The 21,709-nt window shown below is 41.5% G+C and overlaps 1 protein-coding gene across 2 annotated transcripts in view; it reads right to left on the minus strand.

Annotated features, from left to right (window-relative positions):
- The window catches only part of SNCA (synuclein alpha), a 61,847-nt gene that overhangs the window by 4,352 nt on the left and 35,786 nt on the right, over positions 1–21,709 (minus strand). For both annotated transcript variants that reach the window (XM_069976782.1, XM_069976783.1), the window contains exon 5: positions 4,159–4,242. In XM_069976782.1, coding sequence (XP_069832883.1) covers positions 4,159–4,242 — 84 coding nt within the window. The remainder of the gene's footprint in view (positions 1–4,158; positions 4,243–21,709) is intronic.

Below are 21,709 nucleotides of genomic sequence, written 5' to 3' on the forward strand. Positions count from 1 at the left end.
ATCCAAGTTCAGCAGCCACCGCTAATCAAATACCGAACGTTCGTGTTCGGATCGACTCAAACCCAAATCCGGTTCGCTCATCTCTAGTCACGACCCAACTCCCAGAGCTGTGCGAGCTGTGGCTGCTGGAGAGGATGATGGCAGGGGGATGCTCAGTGTCCCTCCAGTGCCCTGTGCCCCTCAGTGTCCCCTGCCATCATCCTCTCCAGCAGCCACAGTCCCATAGTTCTGGGAGTAAGGTTGTGACCATTTTATCCAGAAGTGAAGCCTTGATGCAGTAGTAAGTGCAGGGAAGAAAGAACTTTATAAGAATTTTCCGTATTAAGAGTATATTGGGAATTTGTATAACTTTTTTTTTTTCGGGGGGGCAAGACAATAAAAATTTTCACTGCACTTCTCCTTTAGGAAATATCAAATGTCATGAGAAGATAATTTCACTGGTTGCCAATCTGTTTTGTGCTAAATGGGACCATCATTTGGTTTTTAACAGGACTATGACCCGAAACATATTTCCAGGGTATGTAAGAGCTGTTTGACCAGGAATGGAAGTGATGGAATGCTCTGTCAAATGACATGGCCTCCACAATTACCCGATCCAGTTGTGATGGTTTGGAATTAATTGGACTGTTAAATGAAGGAAAAGCAGACAAATGCTGAGCTCCTCTAGGAAATCTTTCCTGAGAGACAAAGGTGTAAAGTTGTTAAAGCAAAAAGGTGCTACTTTAAAAGTTTAAAAGTATTTTTTTGGGACAATAACTGCAGCTTCAGCCAAACGGACTGCAGGACAGACCTTGCTTTAAAAGCAGCTACCTGAAGGTACAAGTGGTTTGGAGGGGTCAGATTGTGGGTACATAGTCGCTTTAACCCATCCTGCTGGTCCCACTCCGGATACCAGTCCTGCCGCGGAGATATGGCTGACCACTCAAGTGCACGCCTTTATATCATTGGAGCAGTATTTTCTTATGGACAGACTCATCTCCACTCATTTGCGTATTGAGCACGCAGATAAGTGGTTGGTGGTATCTCCGCATTGTAATCAGGATCTGGAGCAGGATCAGCAGGATAGGGTAAGTATGAGGGCTGTATCCAGCTGAAGGATATCAATCCAGAGTTGACAGGTTTCCTTTAAAGAATTGTATTTTGTTTTGTTTACTACCTGTAGTCTCTGGTAACCTGATTACAACTGTGTTTTTATTTTGTTTCTATGATTCAGTAGCAACTGGGCACCACATTTTGATAAAGAGGTCATGTGAATGGGGGGAAACATTTTGTAAGATTTAAATAGGCTAAGCTTGAGATTCACCCATCTTGAAACTCAGAACCATAACGGACTAAAAGTATTTCGACCACATGAATTTATTTTTCGGAATAAGTTAGGGTGCTATTAAAGTGTCACTGTCAGAGAGACGTGAAAAGTTATGACTGGTCCAGAATGTTGGGATGGAAGTAGCAGGGGATCAGGACAGATGAGGTAAGCACAGGTTACTCACTAAAAAAAAAAATTCTAGGACTATAATAAGCCCTGACAATTCACGCCCTATTACAAAAGAAAGTTACCACAAAGTTGACTATTGTGAGAAATGTGAAGATTAGCACCCAAATATAAAAATTTGGGGGTTCACAAAAACTCCAGATCAGGGCACCAGGGGCTACTAATTCATATGAATAACTGTTTCGAAAAGGACTTATTGCATGCCATAATAGAATCCCTTTGGCATATGCTTGGGTGGTATGCTTCAATATACTTTTTTTTTTTTTACCTATGTTGAAAATGATAGAAGATGGTTTTCAAAAAGGAGATGACATTGTGGATGACGTCGTCATGTGTAATTGTTGCATATATTAGGGCGCTATGTTCGGCAGAGAGCCTTAGCTCCTAAAAATAATTTTTTACTGTTGTAGTGTCAAGCAAAGGATCTAGTGAAAAATAATCAAAAGATCCTGGCAGCTTATTAGTATGTTCAGTTTTAGGTAAAGATTGAATGGGGAAAAAGGAAGAAGGCGATCTACAAGGAAAGGTCCATCAGATGTTTTAATCATATACTGAAAAAAGTGTTTGACTTTCCTTGTGCTTGATGTACAGCCAAATCATTACAGTTCTGTAAAACAGCTACATCAAACATCCCATATGTCGCACCATTTAGTTGTCCTTACTTGTAGCTCTGCATAATTTCTTTGCTGTGTATATCACTATGGTAACACCTACAAATAAAATACCGTACAGTATACAGTAACACTTATCTGGATGAGAAGAGCATAAAAGAAAATCATTATTTTATATATGTGTATACTATATTAACCCTTTCACGACCAATTGGCATTGATGCCTCAATGCCCAGGTTGTTTTAGGATTTCAGCTTATGGGATCATAATGATCCCATAAGCTGAAGTCCATAGATCTGCTTCCTTCCCTCTGCCGCTAGTGGAAGCTTGTAACCGCAGCAGGGGAGAGAGGGGAGGGAGAAGAGCTCGCGGTCGTTCGCCGGCCTTACCTCCCTTCCCTGCCGGGATCCGTACCAAGGCTACCGTTGGGGCTCTGGGATCACACCACAGAGATCCGATGGCTAACGGACAGAGAATTCTCCCTCTGTAGCGGGAGAATTATCTGTCTGGAGGCCTATAGATGCTGCGGTTGTACTGACCAGTACAATATCTATAGGGTTAACTGTTGGCACCGGAGCATGACACTAGGTCTAACAGTTGCGGCTGATCCCTGGCTATCACTGATAGCTGGGACCAACAGCAGATGACACAGACACAGCTCCTGTGCCTGTGTCATCCTGGATCGTAAATTAACGTTGATGCAGCTTCAGGCATGTTAATTTACTGTGCAGCAGCAGGAGGGTGTTAAAGAAGTCCGGCATTTTTTAAAATTTGTCAGCTGGCAGGGGCAGGGGGAATTTGATTACAAGTATGAATTTTCCTCTCCCCGTGCCCATTGTGAGCGGGGTGCTCCGATGCTGACAAGTCATGACTTGGGGAAAAATGGTGTGCGCCAGCTGTTCCTGACGCTCACCGCAGGCACATGGAGAGGTAAGTTCGTATTTGTAATCAAATTTGCGACTTTACACAAAATCTTAGTCTGAAATGTTACCTGGGGTGAAACAGTGGGTTCAACACATCATGAATAAGAAACCCCAACTCATATCCTGTTGAATATCTAAGATCTCCAGTGAAAATGCCTGAGATTCATCTTTTTCCAAAATCTTTAGACAGAAGTGACATAATGACTTATAACCATGTGAAGCAACCTATAAGTGTTATACCATTTTACTAAAATCACCATAGTAAAGTGCTGTGTACAATAGTTATTTTATCACTTTAATTTTGAATTTGGTGGCAAAATGGAGCACCAATCCCACGCTCTCTGCCATTCCTAAATGGGCATTAGGAGAAGGAGCTTCCCACTCCATCTCCATAGCAACATAGGCAGCGTAAGATTCATTGGCAAAGAACCACTTAATACTTGCTATGGGTGCCATGGAGATGGAACAGAAGGCTCAATTTCCTAATGCACACGAGCATCAGGTAACTTTGCATTAGGTACTCTATAAAGGTATTTCAGCACCAAATTAAAAAATATCAAAATTACCATTGTATTCTTTATAAGGCCATGTTCACACATCGTTAAAACAGGGGTAGTTCTGTGACACAGCCATCACACAGAACGGCCGCTGTCTGTGATGTTCTTCCCACCATCACTTGAACATCACTTTATTTGAATTTTAATGTGTGCACATTCGGGTGTGACTGCACTCCAATTAGCCATAGCACACAATATAAAGTATGGCCCGGAGCCATACTTTACATTGGATGCACAGTCTATTTTTCGTGTTCGCTGTTCCTTGAATAGCAGCCGCACAAAATAGACATGTCAGTGTTCTGTGCGGCTGCATGGAATCCCAGCCGGAATGTATACAGTGTGTATACACCACGGCCTCGGTTCCATAGACTGTAATGTAATCGGCTGCTGTCATTAAACAATGGTTTAATGAAAAATACACTGTGTGAACTTGGCCTAAAGCCGCATAACACTTTAGAAATACATTATAAAAGGCTTATTGGAGATTAAAAACATTTTTATGATTATAATTATCTGCATCTGGTATTGCAGTATAATCCCAGTCAAGTGAATGAGGCTGAGGGCATGTTTCATACCTGAGGGGCAATTTCATATGTCTCATCTGGGTTCATATTGTCTGTATGTTCCAACATTCCCTCTTGTCCAAATCCTTCTTCATTCTGAAATAAATATAAGAATATTAAAATACAAAACCATAGGAAGAAGTAAATTTTAACGTATGTATTGCTACTAGATTTATCAACTATGTCTTGAATAAAGTCTTTTTTGTTATGGAACATATCTCTGAAAGGAACAGGAATAGAACAAAGGAAATATTTGATACTTTTTAGGTCTAACACAGCAGGCTATTAGACAGGAGAAAACACATCTGCAGCAGATCAAATCAAATCTGCGCCATCAAATCTGCGCCATCAAATCTGCTGCAGATTCAAATCTGCGCCATTAAATCTGCTGCAGATCTGCTGCAGATCCTGTATGTGTGAACCTTCACACGTACTGGAATTTCAAAGGATTTCACGCTGCGAGTTTGCATCGAAATCCACTGCAAATCCATGTACTGTGAAGTTCTATGGGGTTACATATTTCCAACGTAATTTTTATTCTGTTGCGGATATGTAACCCAGCTCTTGTAACCCCCCTCGCCACCCGCAGCCCAGAGCATTCATTACCTGCTCGGCGCTGCGGCTGTGTGTGAGGCTCCCGGCACTCCTCGCTCCCCATCAGCCAATCAGTGCTGCCATGCGGCGCCGACCAGGTAATGTATGTTCCGGGACGGGGGCTGCGGACGGCGGGGGGTTAAAGGAGGCGGGTTACATATTCGCAGCAGAATGAAAATTCTGCTGCGGATATATAACCCCATAAAACTTCACAGTACATGGATTCGCAGTGGATTTCACTGCAAACTCGCAGCATGAAATCCACTGCGAATCGTTACGTGTGAAGCTACCCTAAAGGGGTATTTCACTCAAACACAACTTTTCCTATGTACTGCTCATGGTGAGACTAACAATTCATTCCAGGCTTGTTATGATCTATTCAGTCTCCTTCCCCCAGTTCTGAGCTTCTGCTTTCTGTCAAAGACAAAAAAAACTGTGTGTAAATGTTTGTCTCTGTCTGTCTTTTTCTCCCCCCCTTCCTTCCAATATGGCTGATGTAAACAAGTCCCTATCTTTAATTTTATAGCTTTTTTCTGTAATGTGGAGGTATAATCACAGTACATTCATCAGCAACTTGACCTCAGATTAACCCTCCCTGCATTACAAAGAATCTACAAAGTTGCAGATAAAGCCTGACAGGGACTTGTTTACTTCAGCCATCTCCAAATGGAGTCAGAGGAGGGGGAGACGGTGAGAAAAGCTCATACATGTTTTTTGTGTCTTCGGTAGAAAGCAGCAGTTCAAAACTGGGGGAAGTAGACTGGACAGATAATAAGTATAGAATGAATTGTTAGTCTCACCATGGCAGCAACATATGAAGAGTTTAATACCCCTTTAAGAGCTTACCAGCTATAGTTTTATGGTTGGATTTTCTGGAAAAATACACACGTCTTTGTTATGGCTGGAAAAATACGCTTGACATATGGAAGCAGAGTAATTGATTCAAAAGAAAGGGTCCTAACACTACTAAATCCATTAACATTAAAGGGAATCTGGCAGCCCCGTACCATGCACAGAGATGCAGACACAGGAAGATGTTACAGGTTATATGAAGCTAAAACACCTGATGTCTTTGCTGATCATCAGATTTATAAAATTTTATAAGTGTTATAGAAATGATACTGAGCCACAACATACAAACTGACAAACAGGGCTAATTTTCTAGCCCTCTACATCAATTGGTCAAGGAAAGGAGATGCCTGTGCCTGCAGCTCTGTACTTCTGAAAGATTAAGCGTACTTCTGCTTGTTTTCTTAATAGGGAGAGGGGAATAAACTACAGTCAGGTTCCTCTGGCAGCAGTCTACCTCCATTGAGAAGAAAAGCATTGGCTATTGAAATCCCAGGCAACTCTCCTATTCATAATATGGCCTCATATTGGGGCGTACATGAAGATACATTGTTCTGCTTCCCTGCTGGAGCGCAGTGTACTGCTATGCTATGCTTCTCTATAGGTGGCCATGTATGGATGGACGAGTTGCCCGGCCAGACACTGGGACAGAGGATCGGAGGAGGCTGAGCTACAGTATATACTGTAATTATACTGAATGAGGCTACACCAGAGCACTACTATATGAGCGAGTGCTTTATTGTTTGGTCTAGTATGCCTCAGATACAGAGCGGACAACCCTTTTAAAAACAAAAAATGATGTACCTAGTTATTAATATATTTGTAACTATTCCATCAGAAAATTGTGCAGGAACCTTTGGGGCCCAAGACCCTTTGGACAACAACCCATCAGATTATAATAAACATACTGTAAGAAACGACGTGACTATACCATGAGAAACAGTAGGCTTTATTCATTTTAATGGCCCAAATTGAGTCAGGCCAATAAACTTTCATTCAGGCCACTATCTGCTGGTATATGCTAATTTAACAGGACTCAATAGTGTGGTCTGTTGTGCTATTGAGTCAAGTTAAATTAGCATATACGTTCAATTTAGAAGTCTTCTATGGATAACTAAAGAAGCTAACCATCACAGCATTGTTTTGGAGAGAGTTCCGTAGTCTCACTGCTCTTACAGTAAAGAATCCCCATCTGTAATAATAGTTTCTTTGTACTGTTCATTTATACAGTATATTTGATCACTATACCTAGATTATCCCTAAACCAACTTTATTCCAAACTGAATAATCCCATTAATAATTGGAAACACAGGTTTGTTTTTTGTTTTTTTCTTTTGTTTTGGATAAATCTATTTATATTAGCTATATAAGAGTAACTTGGTTTAAGAGCATTTTGCAAGGAGAGCTAACAGTTTTTCAAAATTGTAACTTGGTTTAAGAGCTTCCTGTACTGGGTCGAAGAGCGGGAGGGGCATAGTCTGCATAGCGGGGTCTACAGCCCTGTTCTCTGGCCTAGAAAGTCTCCCTCACCTTCCAAATCATAGCAGATCCAATTTAGGCTGGGGCTTGCATCAGGGGACAGGACTGTGGAGGTAGACTCTTTATAGCTGTAACTCCTCTCTCCCCGGACAGAGAGTGCAGCATGTGCCCACATATGTCCTGCTCATTCCTTCATGTTCCCAGCAGTCTCTGTTAGTCCTTGTGTTTCCCATCCTCTTCATTCCTGCTATAATGTGCCTGCACTTGCACTCAGCTATACACACTGCTGCTATAATGTGCCTGCACTTACACTCAGCTATACACACTGCTGCTATAATGTGCCTGCACTTACACTCAGCTAAACACACTGCTGTTATAATGTGCCTGCACTTATACTCAGCCATTCACCCTGCTGTTTAGAGAATTTTCTGTCACTGTCCCTCTGTACAGCTCTGTTACTCTCACTTCCTGATTGGTCCATGCTGAACACACATCCTTTCCCCATTGTGTTCATGTGACCACACAGACCTCTGACAGCAGCCCTGCTTCTCTTTTTAAGCCTGTTGTACTACGCTACTGCATTATGGGGATCTGCAGTTCCATCTTTTATCTACAAACTGCTGCTGTTTTTACTGGTTTATGCACTTACTATACATTGTACACCACATGCTGGTTGTTATACTGTACAATAACTTATAACATATTCTGCTGTTTCTGAATGTTTGCTTGATTTGTTTTACATGTTATTCAGAATAAAAAAAAGTCATTATTTTTGCGTGTGGAACCAATTTCCTGCATTTCAATGTTTTCTTATGCGAAAATTTGCTTTGATTTAAGAGTGGATTTGGATTACAAGCATGGTCCTCAAACAAATTATGCTAGTAATCCAAGGCACCACCACTGTATATATATATATATATATATATATATATATATACAGTGGTGGTGCCTTGGATTACTAGCATAATTTGTATATATATATATCACATTTCAATGTAATGTAAAGTCTTCCCTGGACAACACCTTGTGAACTATATTATTATACTTTATACTAATGTTACTGCATTGGATTATGTGCATTCAAGCAAACCAATGTAGTTAGAATAAGAACCCCCTTGACAGTGATCGGCTAGAAGGGACGCCAAGACTGCATAAGTAAAGCTAACGGGGAGAACCTGAGCAGTGGTGCTGGGTGCAGCCAGGATGCAGCAAGTGTGAAGAGTGTGTTTTTTATTTGATCTCAAAAACAGGCTGTAAAAATAATCCAGACATTGTAAAGTGACTCTGTACTCACAATCTGTCCCCCCCAAACCACTTGTACCTTTGGATAGCGGCTTTAAATCCAAGATCTGTTCTGGGGTCCACCAGCAGGTGATGCAGTTATTGTCCTAAAAAAACAACTTTTAAACTTGCAGTCCTGTGCCCAACGGCCGTGGCTTGGAGTATCTGTGCCCTAACTTTGCACCACCCGTCCGTCACTCCTCACCACCCTCTTTCCTATTCCTCTGCAGTGAACACTGGACAGGTGCCTTAACGATTAAGCCCATGTGCCGTGCTGACACAGGTGATGAATAGTAGAAAATATGCCTGGAGCATTCCTAATGATGAGGAGGGTGGGGGGAGGAGGAATGTAGAGGTTTTGCCAGCCTAATGCATACACAATCTAGGCCATGGCCGTTAGGCACAGGGCTGCAAGTTTAAAAGTTGTTTTTTAGGACAATAACTGCATCACCTGCTGAACGGACCCCAGGACAGAACTTGGATTAAAAACAGCTATCAAAAAGGTACAAATGTTTTTGGGGGGTCAGATTGTGGGTACAGAGTCGCTTTAATGCTAAAATAAGAATTAGCAAACTGACTACATTACAGTTCCTATTTAAAAAAAAATTATCTATAACCATGGACTTAAAATTTTGCCATTTTAATTTATCATAGCTTTAAAATAAGAATGAACTTTATACATTTTAAAAATACATGTAAAACATCTAAGTGTGTCTGGCCTTGTCTAGAAGGGGTTAATTTACAGCCAGTCCCAGTCTAACATCTGACTTCTTACAATATAATGACACGATGACAAATTAAATAAGAAGATTCTTTTGTGTATGTAAATGACTTGGGCTATAGTCAGCTTTGAAATAGCTATTACAGGACTGGAGGTTAATAGAACGGGTCATAAGATAATAAAACGAGGGCAGATCTCAGGTTAACAATGAGCTCAAGTGTTTTCTAACACATCAATTACAGACATTACACTCATGAGCTGCTTAGATTTTTATTTTTTACATCTAATATGCTTTCCAACATGAGGGAGACTTGAACTGAGTATTGGGGCCCTATTACACCAAACGGTCTGCTGCTGGTCAGTCCGTGTAACAGTAGACTCAACCTTTAAAGGGGAACTATTAGCAGGTTAGTCGAATCGAACCTGCTGATAGTCTCCTATAGCACCGATAGCAAAGATTACTCCAACTAACAGAGTGGGACTGCCACCAAAGAGGAAGGTAACACTATAAGGGGCTATCAGCCAAGTGGATTGGTCTCAGGGCCCTATTACACAGAGAAATAATCCACCCAATCCGGCCAATTTGGATGGTTATTGCTCCATGTAATAGACACAACGATCAGCCGATGAAACGATCATCGGCTGATTGTTGGTTTAGGTTTGGACCAAAAATCTATGACGCATCGCTATGTGTAATAGCGATGCACGGCCAACAGATGACAATTGCCAAAACACCTGATACCTTCCCTCTCTCTGCTCCCAGTCCTCTTTCCTGTGCTCTGCAGCTTCTCAGTCCCGGCGGCTGCAGCGTCTGAGTGGGTTTTCAGCTGTGGAGCACAGGAGAGAAGATCAGGAGCAGGGAGAGGTAAGGTATCAGGAGTTTGGGCAAGGGCAGCATGGACATTGCTAACAATGTCCATGCAGCCCTTACTGCTCAATTATCAGGCCATCTAATAGGTCCAGTAAACAGGTGGCGATCTAGCAGTTCGGCGCCCATTCACCAAATTGATTGGGCCGTATTTGGCCCGTGTAATAGTACCCTTACCAGTTGATAGTTCCCCTTTAAGGTCCCCATACACCTTAAACTTTAGTCACTCGCAGCGCTGTGCCGAGCGTTCCTGTGTCGTAGGGAGAACGGGTGTCAGGCGGCAGAGAGAACTGACAGCTAAACAATCCATCAGTGGCGACGGCTGCTAGTTATTGAAGGTGTATGGCCAGCTTTAGATATCCCCTAGAATACTAAAGTCTATTTCTAATCTGGACAAGCTCACAATCATTTATTTCAGCCATATAGATTTAGACATTTTTTCCCGCTTTTGAAAGAATGTTGAAGTCTACATTGTTCCTTTATATCTTATTAAAGTTGGCGAATGGCAGTTATATAAGGCATGGCACTACACAATAGAAAAATGGAGGGCAAACGCCAAGCTCCACTTGAATAGCCTCCTTATTCATACATTTCTGCACTACCAAATGGATAGTATGTGAAGGTATTGATTTTGACATTTTGCAGACAATGTAAGATCTGTTATCAGAAATCAAGAAGAATCTCTGGGGGGAATGTAAGCCATCCAGATCTGAGATTCCTCAATATGAGGAACACATTGGCAACAGAATTGCTTTTATTTAACATTTCTATTTATGAACAATGTCCTTTGACTGTAGATAACCTCATGTTTAAGAATAAGGAAAAGATGCTAAATAACTAAAAATAAAAAACAGAATATCAGGGCAAAAAGTTCTTTATGTTGTAAACTTTAATTGCCCCCCCCCCAAACAAGCAGCAGAAGCACTGAACCCAAGATCTGATCCCCAAATGAATTCAGACCCAAGACCAGACAGAAGTAATTCAAACCTCAGACTAGTCTGCTCCATTTACTTATTATTACTGGTCCTCTTTACTAGAAATGAGGAGGAATAAAAAGCTTGAGTGCTTGTTACTTGAGTGGAGTATTTTTCAATGCTCCTGTGTTAGAGCAACCAGCCCTATTAAAATCAATGGGAGACTTGAGTATTTAACCATGTGCCCCCTGCTTGGCAGAGCAGAGAGTGCCTGATTAATCCAACAGCTACAGTTAAGTTAACCCCCTAGGGGCCAGACTGTATTATACATTTAGTGTACCTCTAGCTTTGCATAGAGGCAGTCCCTGTGTATGTCAATAGCTTTGTCCCTCGCAAGCTTCTTTTGTGTATGTTTATGACAGCATGTTTTTATTCCAATGTTGCAGTTTTTTGCTTCCTAAAACAACATTGGAAAGAAAACATACTGTCATAAGCAAATATACACAACAGAAGCTGGCAGGGAGAAAGCAATTGTTATACTTGGGAATCACTTGTATGCAATGCTAGCATACAGAAAACTGGTCATCTGGGGGCCAAAATAATATAATTCATATTATTTTTGGAGATAAAGCAGTTGCATACAGTTAATTTTCTGTATGCTAGCTTTGCATACACACGATCCTTTAGTCTTGCTTACTATCTGCCTGCTTTTTATGTGTATATTTACTTATGAGAGCATATTTTCGTTCCAATGTTGTAGGTTTTTTTTTTTTTTGTTTCCAAGAGCAATAATTCCGTCTATTAACTTGTAGTACTTAGCAAATGAACCTTGTAAATGTGTTTTTATTATAATTCAATCAGAAAGAATTAAAAAATAGAACATCGTGACACCACCGCATCTGTATTCAAACATATAAATTAATTTATTGCATGACTCTTCCCATGCCAACATTGTAAAGAGAAGGTCTCAGTTATAGACTACGCCAAACTGCATATAAATCAAAGAGAGATGTCCGTAATTGCATTTAATTCTGTTCTGTATGTCCCTAATCCATTATTATATTTGAAAGCTGCACAAATGAATTACATTTTACATCTGCTCTTTGGTCAAGATGGTCCCTTGTGGTCTGGAGAGGGAAATGTCTCCGTGGCTCCATTCCAACTAATTAGAAATCCATCAATACCTTAACCTTTACTTAAGCATTTTACATTCAAAAGCCCTTTAACATTTCCCGCAGTAAGAAGATACAGTGATGTAAGGCAGCTTATGTTAATAGACAAGGTTATTTGCTGCTTGTCACACAGTCCACTGATCACACCATAAATACCCATCTTGTCATGTAGTGGATCATGTCATCTACCCAAAACACAAAGCTTACATCTGTAAAATAAAACTTCTATTTTCAAATGCAGTCACATTGATGTCTCTTTTTTTTTACCATGCAATGCTCTTATTTAGTTACTACAACAACAACAACAACAACAACAACAACAAAAAGCACTTGTATGTATTTGCAATATACTCTATCTGCAATATGTATCTGCAATATGTATCTGCAATATACTTTTTTAAGTTATCTATGTTTAAATCAATGTTATACATATGGCCTCTAGGTGTCTCCCTTCACTGCTCATGAGTACAGATGCTACTGGTCTACATTCAGTAGCAGAGAATTCTGGGGGTGTTTGCATTGTTTGGTCAGCTCTCCTGTCACACAGCACCAAAACCTCTGTAAGTGCACAGTGATATTATACTGACTGAATGGTTGCATAACAAAGAGCATTGTCTTCTGGTAAGCTGCATAGTTAATAAAATAATTAGCAAAAGTTTATTATATAGTTATCCTAAGTTAATTGCCCTCAGTTGTCATACAACCTATATAATAACCAGGTGTCTTTCCTTGTGTGAGCGCAAAGAAATACATATACACACAAAGTATAATGAAAGTAAAGGTAGGTTTACATCACAAGTTTGCTATCTGTTTCATGTATCGATTCTATAAAAAAAAAAAAAAAAAAAGATGCAAAAACAGATGGTGTCAGGCTGGGTTCACACTATGTATATTTGAGGCTGTATTTGTGAGGCTGTATAGCAACCAAAACCAGGAGTGGATTGAAAACACAGAAAGGCTCTGTTCACATAATGTTGTAATTGAGTGGATGGCCGTCATTTAATGGCAAATTTTTGCTGTTATTTTAAAACAACGGCTGTTATATTGAAATAATGGCAGTTATTTACCGTTATATGACGGCCATCCACTCAATTTCAACATTGTGTGAACAGATCCTTTCTGTGTTTTCAATCCACTCCTGGTTTTGGTTGCTATGAGGACCTGACTTGAGGACCAAATACTGCCTGAAGTATACAGTGTGTGAACCCATAAAAATGGATGCTTTTGTATGCCATACATGTTGATCAATTTCCCATTGACTTACATTATAAAAAACAGGATCAAAACATATCACTTTTTTTTTTTACACAAAAACATGGTTTTTCGTAACATGTTCCAAAATGTATACAGTGAGATGCCAAAACTGAATTTGGGAACAGTAATATTCTACTAAAATGAATGTATATACTAAAAAGTTATAAAGTATCCACGGCTAGAAAAAAAATCACAAAAAACAAAAAGTGGTGGACCAAATAAAACAATAGTGAAAGATGTACAAAATATAGTACAATGCTACATTGCTACATGCTATTAGCAAAAGAAATATATATATATATATATATATATATATATATATATATATATATATTTTGTGCTTGAAATATTTATTAGTGGTGTCCACCTAGTATATATTGGAAGGAAAGTACATGATTTTATGTTTTAAAGATAGTTGTATAGTATATGTTAGTGCTTTTTAACCACTGTGTGGTTAATTTGACTATTTTGGAGCTCATAGCATCATAATGGAGGATGATGCCGGGAGATCCGAATTCCATTCTGTAGCACAATGTCTGTAAATACAGTCCGTGTATGGAACATGTTATTCAGCCCTTAGTGTCTCTGGTGCACTGTCGGACTGGGGTATCTGGGGCCCACCAGAGGAAATGATCCTGGGGGCCCACCAACGAAGAACCAGTGAGAAACAACATGTCAGTCAGTGTTTGTGCAGGTACTAAAGCTATGGGCCACCTGAGGATTCTCCAGTCCTCTGGTGGGCCAGTCCAACACTGCTCTGGTGCGACACACTGTGCTGCGTTTGATAAAGAAGTCTCTGATATCCTCAGATTTATAGGTTGTAACCATTTACACACAATTTCCCTCCACATTTTGCTCAAGTTACTGATATTTCTACCCCCCCCCCCAGTCTTTACATCACAGTATTTATTAAATACCCCCTCAATTTCTGCCAGGGCCAGGCTTTTTACATTGTCTGTGATTAAGATCTTAAAGAGGTATTCCAGAAAAAACTCACAGGAAAAGTAGGAGATCATGGGGGGGTCTGACCACTGTAGCCCCCGACTATTTACAAATCAGGCCCCACCGTCTCTATTCATTCAGTCTGCGGGGCAAGATATGAAGATTGGCAGGGTGTACAGAGGTCGGACCCTCTGCAATCTGCTACTTTTCCCTGTGATTTTTTCCTGAGCACTTTATCTATCTTTTCCAGTTTCCACTACAGGTTTTTGCAGGCCTTAGGGGTGACAGAGCCTCAGCGGGCCCCTCATTCATCCACTATGCACCCATCATCAACACACTATCATACCTCCCAACTATCCCTCTTTTGGAGGGACAGTCCCTACTTTTGACCCACGTCCCTCTGTCCCTCTTTTCCCCTTCCATGTCCCTCTTTTTGACCTATAAATCTATGTTATTTTAGAAAGAGTCTCGTTTGATACTTTATAATAGACCCAAACTTGCATATTATTCTATCATGTAATGCAAGTTGGATTCTAAAAATTGTTATATTCGGATGAATCATGTGACATTGTGGCCCCTTTCACACATGTAGATTTCTATGGCTCCATACACACATCTGTAAGTGTTACGGATCTGTTTTGGGGACATGATCCGTGCCACAAAAAAAACAAAAAACGATTAAGCCATTGTGCGTCCATGTCACCTATGTGACAGTGGGTCCCTGCCAATGCTGACACACATTTTTAATCCTGTCCACAATTGTGTGTCCGCAATTACATACAGGGCTACTGAATGGGACCTAAGGATGCAATCACACACATACACACATACACAAACACACATTATTGACACAGACAGTGACTGACTGACTCTGACTGACTGACACTGACTGACTGACACTGAGACACTCAGACATATACAGCACAGTTTTCTCCCTCTTCCTCTCTGCCTGGCTGCACTCCACACTGTAGGGTTGAGGACCTTCAGGTCATGTGATCAGGTCCTTCACCCTTTTCTCTCTCTGTGCACATCCTACTCCATCACCTGTGTCTTCTGATGTTCAACCCCTTACCCTGCACTACATAAGCAGGTTAAAAATTAGAACAGTGGGTTCTCTTTCTCTCTGGGCCCCTATAGGCTATGTAAGCTCAGGTAAACGCTGTGCTGATGCCGGCCCTGCTGATACTACAACAGCTGTACTCTCCTTATCACTGTGGCAGAGTGTGGCTTTCTGGTGAACTACAACCCACAGTTAGAGGCCATACACATAATATCACATACAACTTATACAAATACACATTTATTCCCTGTCGGATAAGCAAAAATAAAAAAACCTTTAATATACTGTATGTCATACAGAAAAATACTTCTTGCTCCACTCATCAGACTCCTATACTGCTTCCCTCTACATTCTGTACTGATCACTTACTTTTCAATTTGTACACAGTCGTCCTTACACTAAGAGATCAAGTAACAAGGTCACCTATCAGGTCCTTTACCTGTTCAAATATACTGTATTTATTTATGGCTAAACTGGTATATAGCAGAAGATACATCCTCATAAGTATACATATATACATATCTGACTGTAACCATAGAAACCGAATAAGAACATCCATTGCCTACATATCTGGTTGCATTCAGAGAACTGGATATTGAAGCATAATAAGACGTATATTACAGAATGACTTCTTCCCCCCTTTCATGAGTAAATAGCTTTATACAGTATATAAAAGGTTTACAGCTTTTTTTTAGGTAACACAGCAATCGCTGGCTGATAAAGATAAATGGAATCTAAAGTAAAATGTAACATTAAGGCTATGTTCACACTACGTATGAGACCGGCCGTTCCGTGACCCCGGCCGGGTCACGGAACGGGCAGCCTCTGGCCGGATCATCTCGGCCGGTACTTAAGTACCGGTCGGGTGATCTTTCCGGACGCAGAGCTCTGATGCGGGCGCATCAGCGTGCGCCCGCATCAGAGCTTACCATAGCCCACAGTGTGAACTGACAGGGCTTTCTGCGGCCGGAATTCAGTGAATTGACTGACCTGTCAGTTTTTTCCGGTGCCGTGCGGGATCCCGGCCGGAGCGTATACGATGTGTGTACGCTCCAGCCGGGATCCCATTGCACATAAGGCTTTGTTACGCACCACAAACCTACGGCCGTAGTTCTGCTGTGAGGACTACGGCCGTAGTTTTACGTTGTGTAAACATAGCCTAAGGCTATGTTCACACTACGTATATTTTCGTCCGTAGTGCGAACAGCGAATATACGCCTGTAGTTATGAGGTTGATGCGTACCCTGGAAAGTATACGATATATGGCCGCACAATGCACACTACGTATGAGCCTACGGCCGGATCGTATACGGCGCAGTGAAAAAAAACCAAGACCATTGTTTGAGGTCGGAACTGTTCCAACAGTTCCATGGATTTCAATGCGGCCCCGTACGGAGTACTTTTTTCAGCCAAATCGAACTTGATTTTTATATTAAAAGGTTCTGTGTGGATTACTGGGCTTGGCAAAGATTTCCAAGTAAATGACCTGCTTCAGATCGCTTCGAAACAAGCTAGGAAGCATAACTGTACTACGGGCGTATGTTCGCAATTCGCCTGCATGTCTATTTTTCACACGGCCGTAGTTTCAGCCGCACATGTCCGGCCATGTACGAACTACGGCTGGACATATACGTAGTGTGAACATAGCCTAAAGCTGTACTCTCACCTTTAAAAGTGTATCACTTGGATGTGCTAGTGCTTCATGATCAGTGATCTGTAGCTGGAGTATGGAAAGTAAACGGGCATGTAAAAGTAGCCATGGGGGATGGCCAGGAGTCCTAAATCAAGGATGCATGCCAACTGCTGTACAGAATATAAAGATAATGTGGTGGCTGCCCTGTAGCTGCGATTGGTCACTTGCTAGGTGGTCATGTGTGACACCACTTCTACGGTGGATGGTTGGTGGAATATAGCTCAGCCGGTTAGGAGGTTGTCGTGACGACAGTGATAACTCAGCACACAGGTGTGATGGTATACCTGCTTTTTAGTTTTTTTGTGGCTGGCTATATTGCTCCCCAATGGTCAGTGACCTGCCGGGTTGTGATGGGTCCCTTGGGCGCTTGTCATCATGGTCCGGAGTGGAAATATGACCCACCCGGACTGTCAGTACCGCTACCCACAGAAAGGAGAAATGACCCAGGGACAGTGTAGCTTTTGTGTAGGTGCTGGTGCAATGATCACCAAGTCCCAGTAAAATAAATAACACTTTCTTTACTAGCAAGTCTTCTGTGATACAGGTGAATAATATAATTTGTGACTTATACAGACTTGCTGTCACTAGATCTGTACTGAGAGATACTGAGGTACAGGGTGGGATAGCAGTGCTGACTTGGTTGCATGTTGAGAAGAGTAGAGAGTTCAGAGTAGTGGAGAGGAGTTTGTCCTGAGAGTCCCAACCCAATGTAGTACTGTGCTCTGGTGGAACTTTAGAAGAAGAAGAATACTTGTGAAGAATACTTGAAAGAAGAAGAATACTTGTGCCCGTGTTTCGACCTTTGTCGCTATACCACCTTTTGCCCTGTAGTGTCGAGTTACCCGTACTGCCAGGGTGACACAAGCCCCAGTCCTAGTTACCTGAGTTGAGCAAAGTGTCCGAGGGTGTCCCAGTGTCACCTGCCCTGCAAGCTAGAGTATGTAGGCTCTTGGTTGCTTTTCTCTATCCGGATTAGTTCCTCTGCTTTAGGATACTGTCCTGCACTTTAAGAGATGTACATGGCGTGGGTTGGGGTGATCCCTGACTTGTCCTCTCTTTAGTGTTTAGCACTGCATCATGAGGAAAAGTGTTGCTCTGAGAAAGGAAGTCTCTGTGTTCTCCATAAGTGTCTGTACACTACAGCTGGTCTGGCCTGGACAGGGAACCTGGCAGAGCCAGGCTCCTGGTTAAGCTCAGCAGGGATGCCTGATCAGTGTGTCTTGCTCCACTGAGAAACAAAGCAAAACTAACTTACACTTCCTCTCCCCATGTGACTACTTCCTACAGGGTGTATACAACAACATCTGTGAGTGGTGGAGAAGAGAGTGTGAGAACAAAAGAGAGTAGAGATAGGTAGAAGAAAAGAGTCTCTCTCATTGGTGTACAGAATCACAAGATACAATACACTAACCCTTTCATGACTACAGCTGTGCTACATATATACATAAATATTTATAATAAGTACCAGGCTGTTGCGAGGAGGTGGTCAAAGTAGAAACACCTGTGGTGGGACACCACACTAATACCAAATTGTGCATTGTGTGTCAAGTTTGTTTTGTTAGACACTGTATTTGGTGCTATTATGTAAGGAAAACCTATAATGTATACCAGACTTTTATTTATCTGGGGTAAAGGTTCAGTTTGTTGCCCTAACATTGTACTTAAAGTGCATCATGTAGGCTTGATGTGTAATACTGTTTCAAATGGGGTACATGGTGGTTTGAAAATCAAAACATGACCCCAAACAGGTGTATTTGCTTTAAAAATAAGGTGCAGAATACACACAATTGAAGGCCAGGTCCCCTTGGCATGCAAGGTACAAAATTCACAATATTTTGGTGCAAATTCTTAAAAAATTTTGTGCAATAAAGTGTCTGCTCCTTTTTAATATTGCATTCATTTGTTGAATTTTAAACTATTAAAAGGGTTATCCAGGATAAAATGATATTCAGTTATGCTGCTGGAGTTGCATGTGTACTTTCCTGTCCTGCTCCGCTGCAGCTGCTGTGTTCTGGGCCGCCCTCTCTCCACCACCGTCAGCAATTTCAAAACAACTGGTGATGTGCAGTGCCCCCTGGAAATGGAAGCTCAGCATAGACAGTTTAGAGTTTACACCAAGCTTCCATTTCCGATGGGAGCAGCACATTACCGGATGTTTTAACATAGCTGACAGCGATGGAGAGTGGGCTTTCCAGAGCAGGGCAGCTGGGGTGAACTGGGATAGGTGAGTATACATCATTGACATATCCCCTGCAGCCCCTGCAGCACGGCTAAATATCATTTTATCCCGGAAAACCGCTTCAAAAATCTGCAAGTAGATATTATGGGGGAGATTTATCAAACATGGTGTAAAGTAAAACTGGCTCAGTTGCCCCTACCAACCAATCAGATTTCACCTTTCATTTCTCACAGACTCTTTGGAAAATGAAAGATGGAATCTGATTGGTTGGTAGGGGTAACTGAGCCAGTTTCACTTTACACCATGTCTGATAAATTTTACAACCCCATTTAAAAAAAGTTGGGATGCCATGTAAGGTGTAAATAAAGACACAACACAATCGTGTTCAAATCTCGTAGACCCATATTTAGTTCACAATGGAACATATAACAAAACATAAAACATATGTTGAAAAAGAGATTTTTTTTTAACAAAAAACTAATAATTTATTTAGAACTTGTTCTAAAAAAAAAAAAATCTTGGGACATGGGCAATATAAGTAAGCAGTTCTAATAAAAACAGCTGGAGGAATAATTTGCATCTAAGGCACATGACTGGGTATAACCAGAGCATGTTTGAGAGTCTCTTGAAAAAAAAAAAACAGGGGGGGGGGTGTTTGCCAATCAGTGAGAAGCTGAAAATTGTAGGACAATTTCAGATAAATGTTCCTCAACATAAAGTTTTGCAGACTTTGAATATCCCACCATATACAGTGGTGCCTTGGATTACGAGCACAATTCACTCCGGGGCCATGCTTGTAATCCAAATCCACTCTGAAACCAAAGCAAATTTTCCCATAAGAAATAATAGAAATGCAAACAATTGGTTCCACACCCCAAAAATAATGATTTATTATTCTGAATAACATGTAAAACAAATGAAACAAACATTCAGGAACAGCAGAATCTGTGATATTATAAGTTACTGTACAGTAATGGAGGGGATGGGAAACACAAGGACTGACAGAGACTGCAGGGAGCAGGAAGGAATAAGCAGGACATATATGGGCACAGTATAGCAGCGCTCTCTGTCCGGGGAAAGAGGGGTTACAGCTATGAAGAGATTATCTTCACAGTCCTGTCCCCTGATGTAAGCCCCAGCCTGAAGTAGATCTGCTTTGATTTGGAAGGTGAGGGAGACTTCCTGGACCAGAGTACAGAGCTGTAGGCCCCGCTATGCAGACCATGCCCCTCCTCCACTCGCGCTCCCACCCATTATAGGGAGCTCTTAAACCAAAGCAATGCTCTTAAACTAAGTCACAATTTTGAAAAACTGTGAGCTCCTAAGCCAAAATGCTCTTAAACCAAGTTACTCTTAAACCAAGGTACCACTGTATTGTCAAAACATTCATAGAAACTGGAAAAGTCCATGTGCACAAGCACAATTACTGCAAACAAGATCCTGTACTGCAAATAACTGCACAATGGAAGATATGTCCCTTTCCTACCTTTTTTTTAGATGGGTTGCAACCATCAAGTTCAAAATGAATTAATTTTTTGATATGGTAAATGTCTCTTTTTCAACATCTGATGTGTTCTGTTGTGATGTGGATCTATGAGATTTGCAAATCAATTGGGGTTGGTTTTCCATTAAACATATTGTTGTTTTTCAGCTATCATCTTTCTCCCACTGAATTATCGGTTCACTACCTGTAGTTTAGTCAGCCCCCGCAGTACTAGAGACTAGACCTGTGTTTCTCAAATCTTGTCCCCAAGTACTCCAGGCCATGATTCGACAAGTATGTCACCTGTGAAATCTTGAAAAAAATCCTGAAAACATAATCTGTTAGGGGTACTTGGGGGGGGGGGGGGGTGAAATAGAGAAACACTGCTCTAGACAGAATACAAGAAGTAGAGACAGGGTCATTATCATGGACGCATTGCAGTGTACAGAGCCTGCCTCTGCCATCAGCCATAAGACTGCATTTCTCCTGCCTCTGCCATCAGCCATAAGACTGCATTTCTCCTGCCTCTGCCATCAGCCATAAGACTGCATTTCTCCTGCCTCTGCCATCAGCCATAAGACTGCATTTCTCCTGCCTCTGCCATCAGCCATAAGACTGCATTTCTCCTGCCTCTGCCATCAGCCATAAGACTGCATTTCTCCTGCCTCTGCCATCAGCCATAAGACTGCATTTCTCCTGCCTCTGCCATCAGCCATAAGACTGCTTCTTTTCTGCCTTTCCTGCCTGATTTGACTTTGTAATTGGTTATATTACTATCTGCCTATTTCTGTGTACTAGATTGATCTTGCAGGCTTCTCCATTGAACTTCTTCCAGGCATGCTCACTTAGCTAAGCTGTGTGTATTCTTACAATTCAAAGTATTCTTACTCATCCTCGTATTCGATGTGTATTGAAAGTATTCTTACTCATCCTCGTGGCCTGTAGCGATACTCCCAGGTTCTATTGACACCGGCTGGCCTCCTGCAGCTCTTCCAGCTGCAACGTCACATACCTGGGTAACTAATTGCCCGCTCAGCCAATCAGTGACTGGGAGGGGGGGAAACTGCTGCAGTC

The sequence above is a fragment of the Dendropsophus ebraccatus genome, chromosome 7 (assembly GCF_027789765.1).
Source record: "Dendropsophus ebraccatus isolate aDenEbr1 chromosome 7, aDenEbr1.pat, whole genome shotgun sequence".
Classification (NCBI taxonomy): Eukaryota; Metazoa; Chordata; class Amphibia; order Anura; family Hylidae; genus Dendropsophus; species Dendropsophus ebraccatus.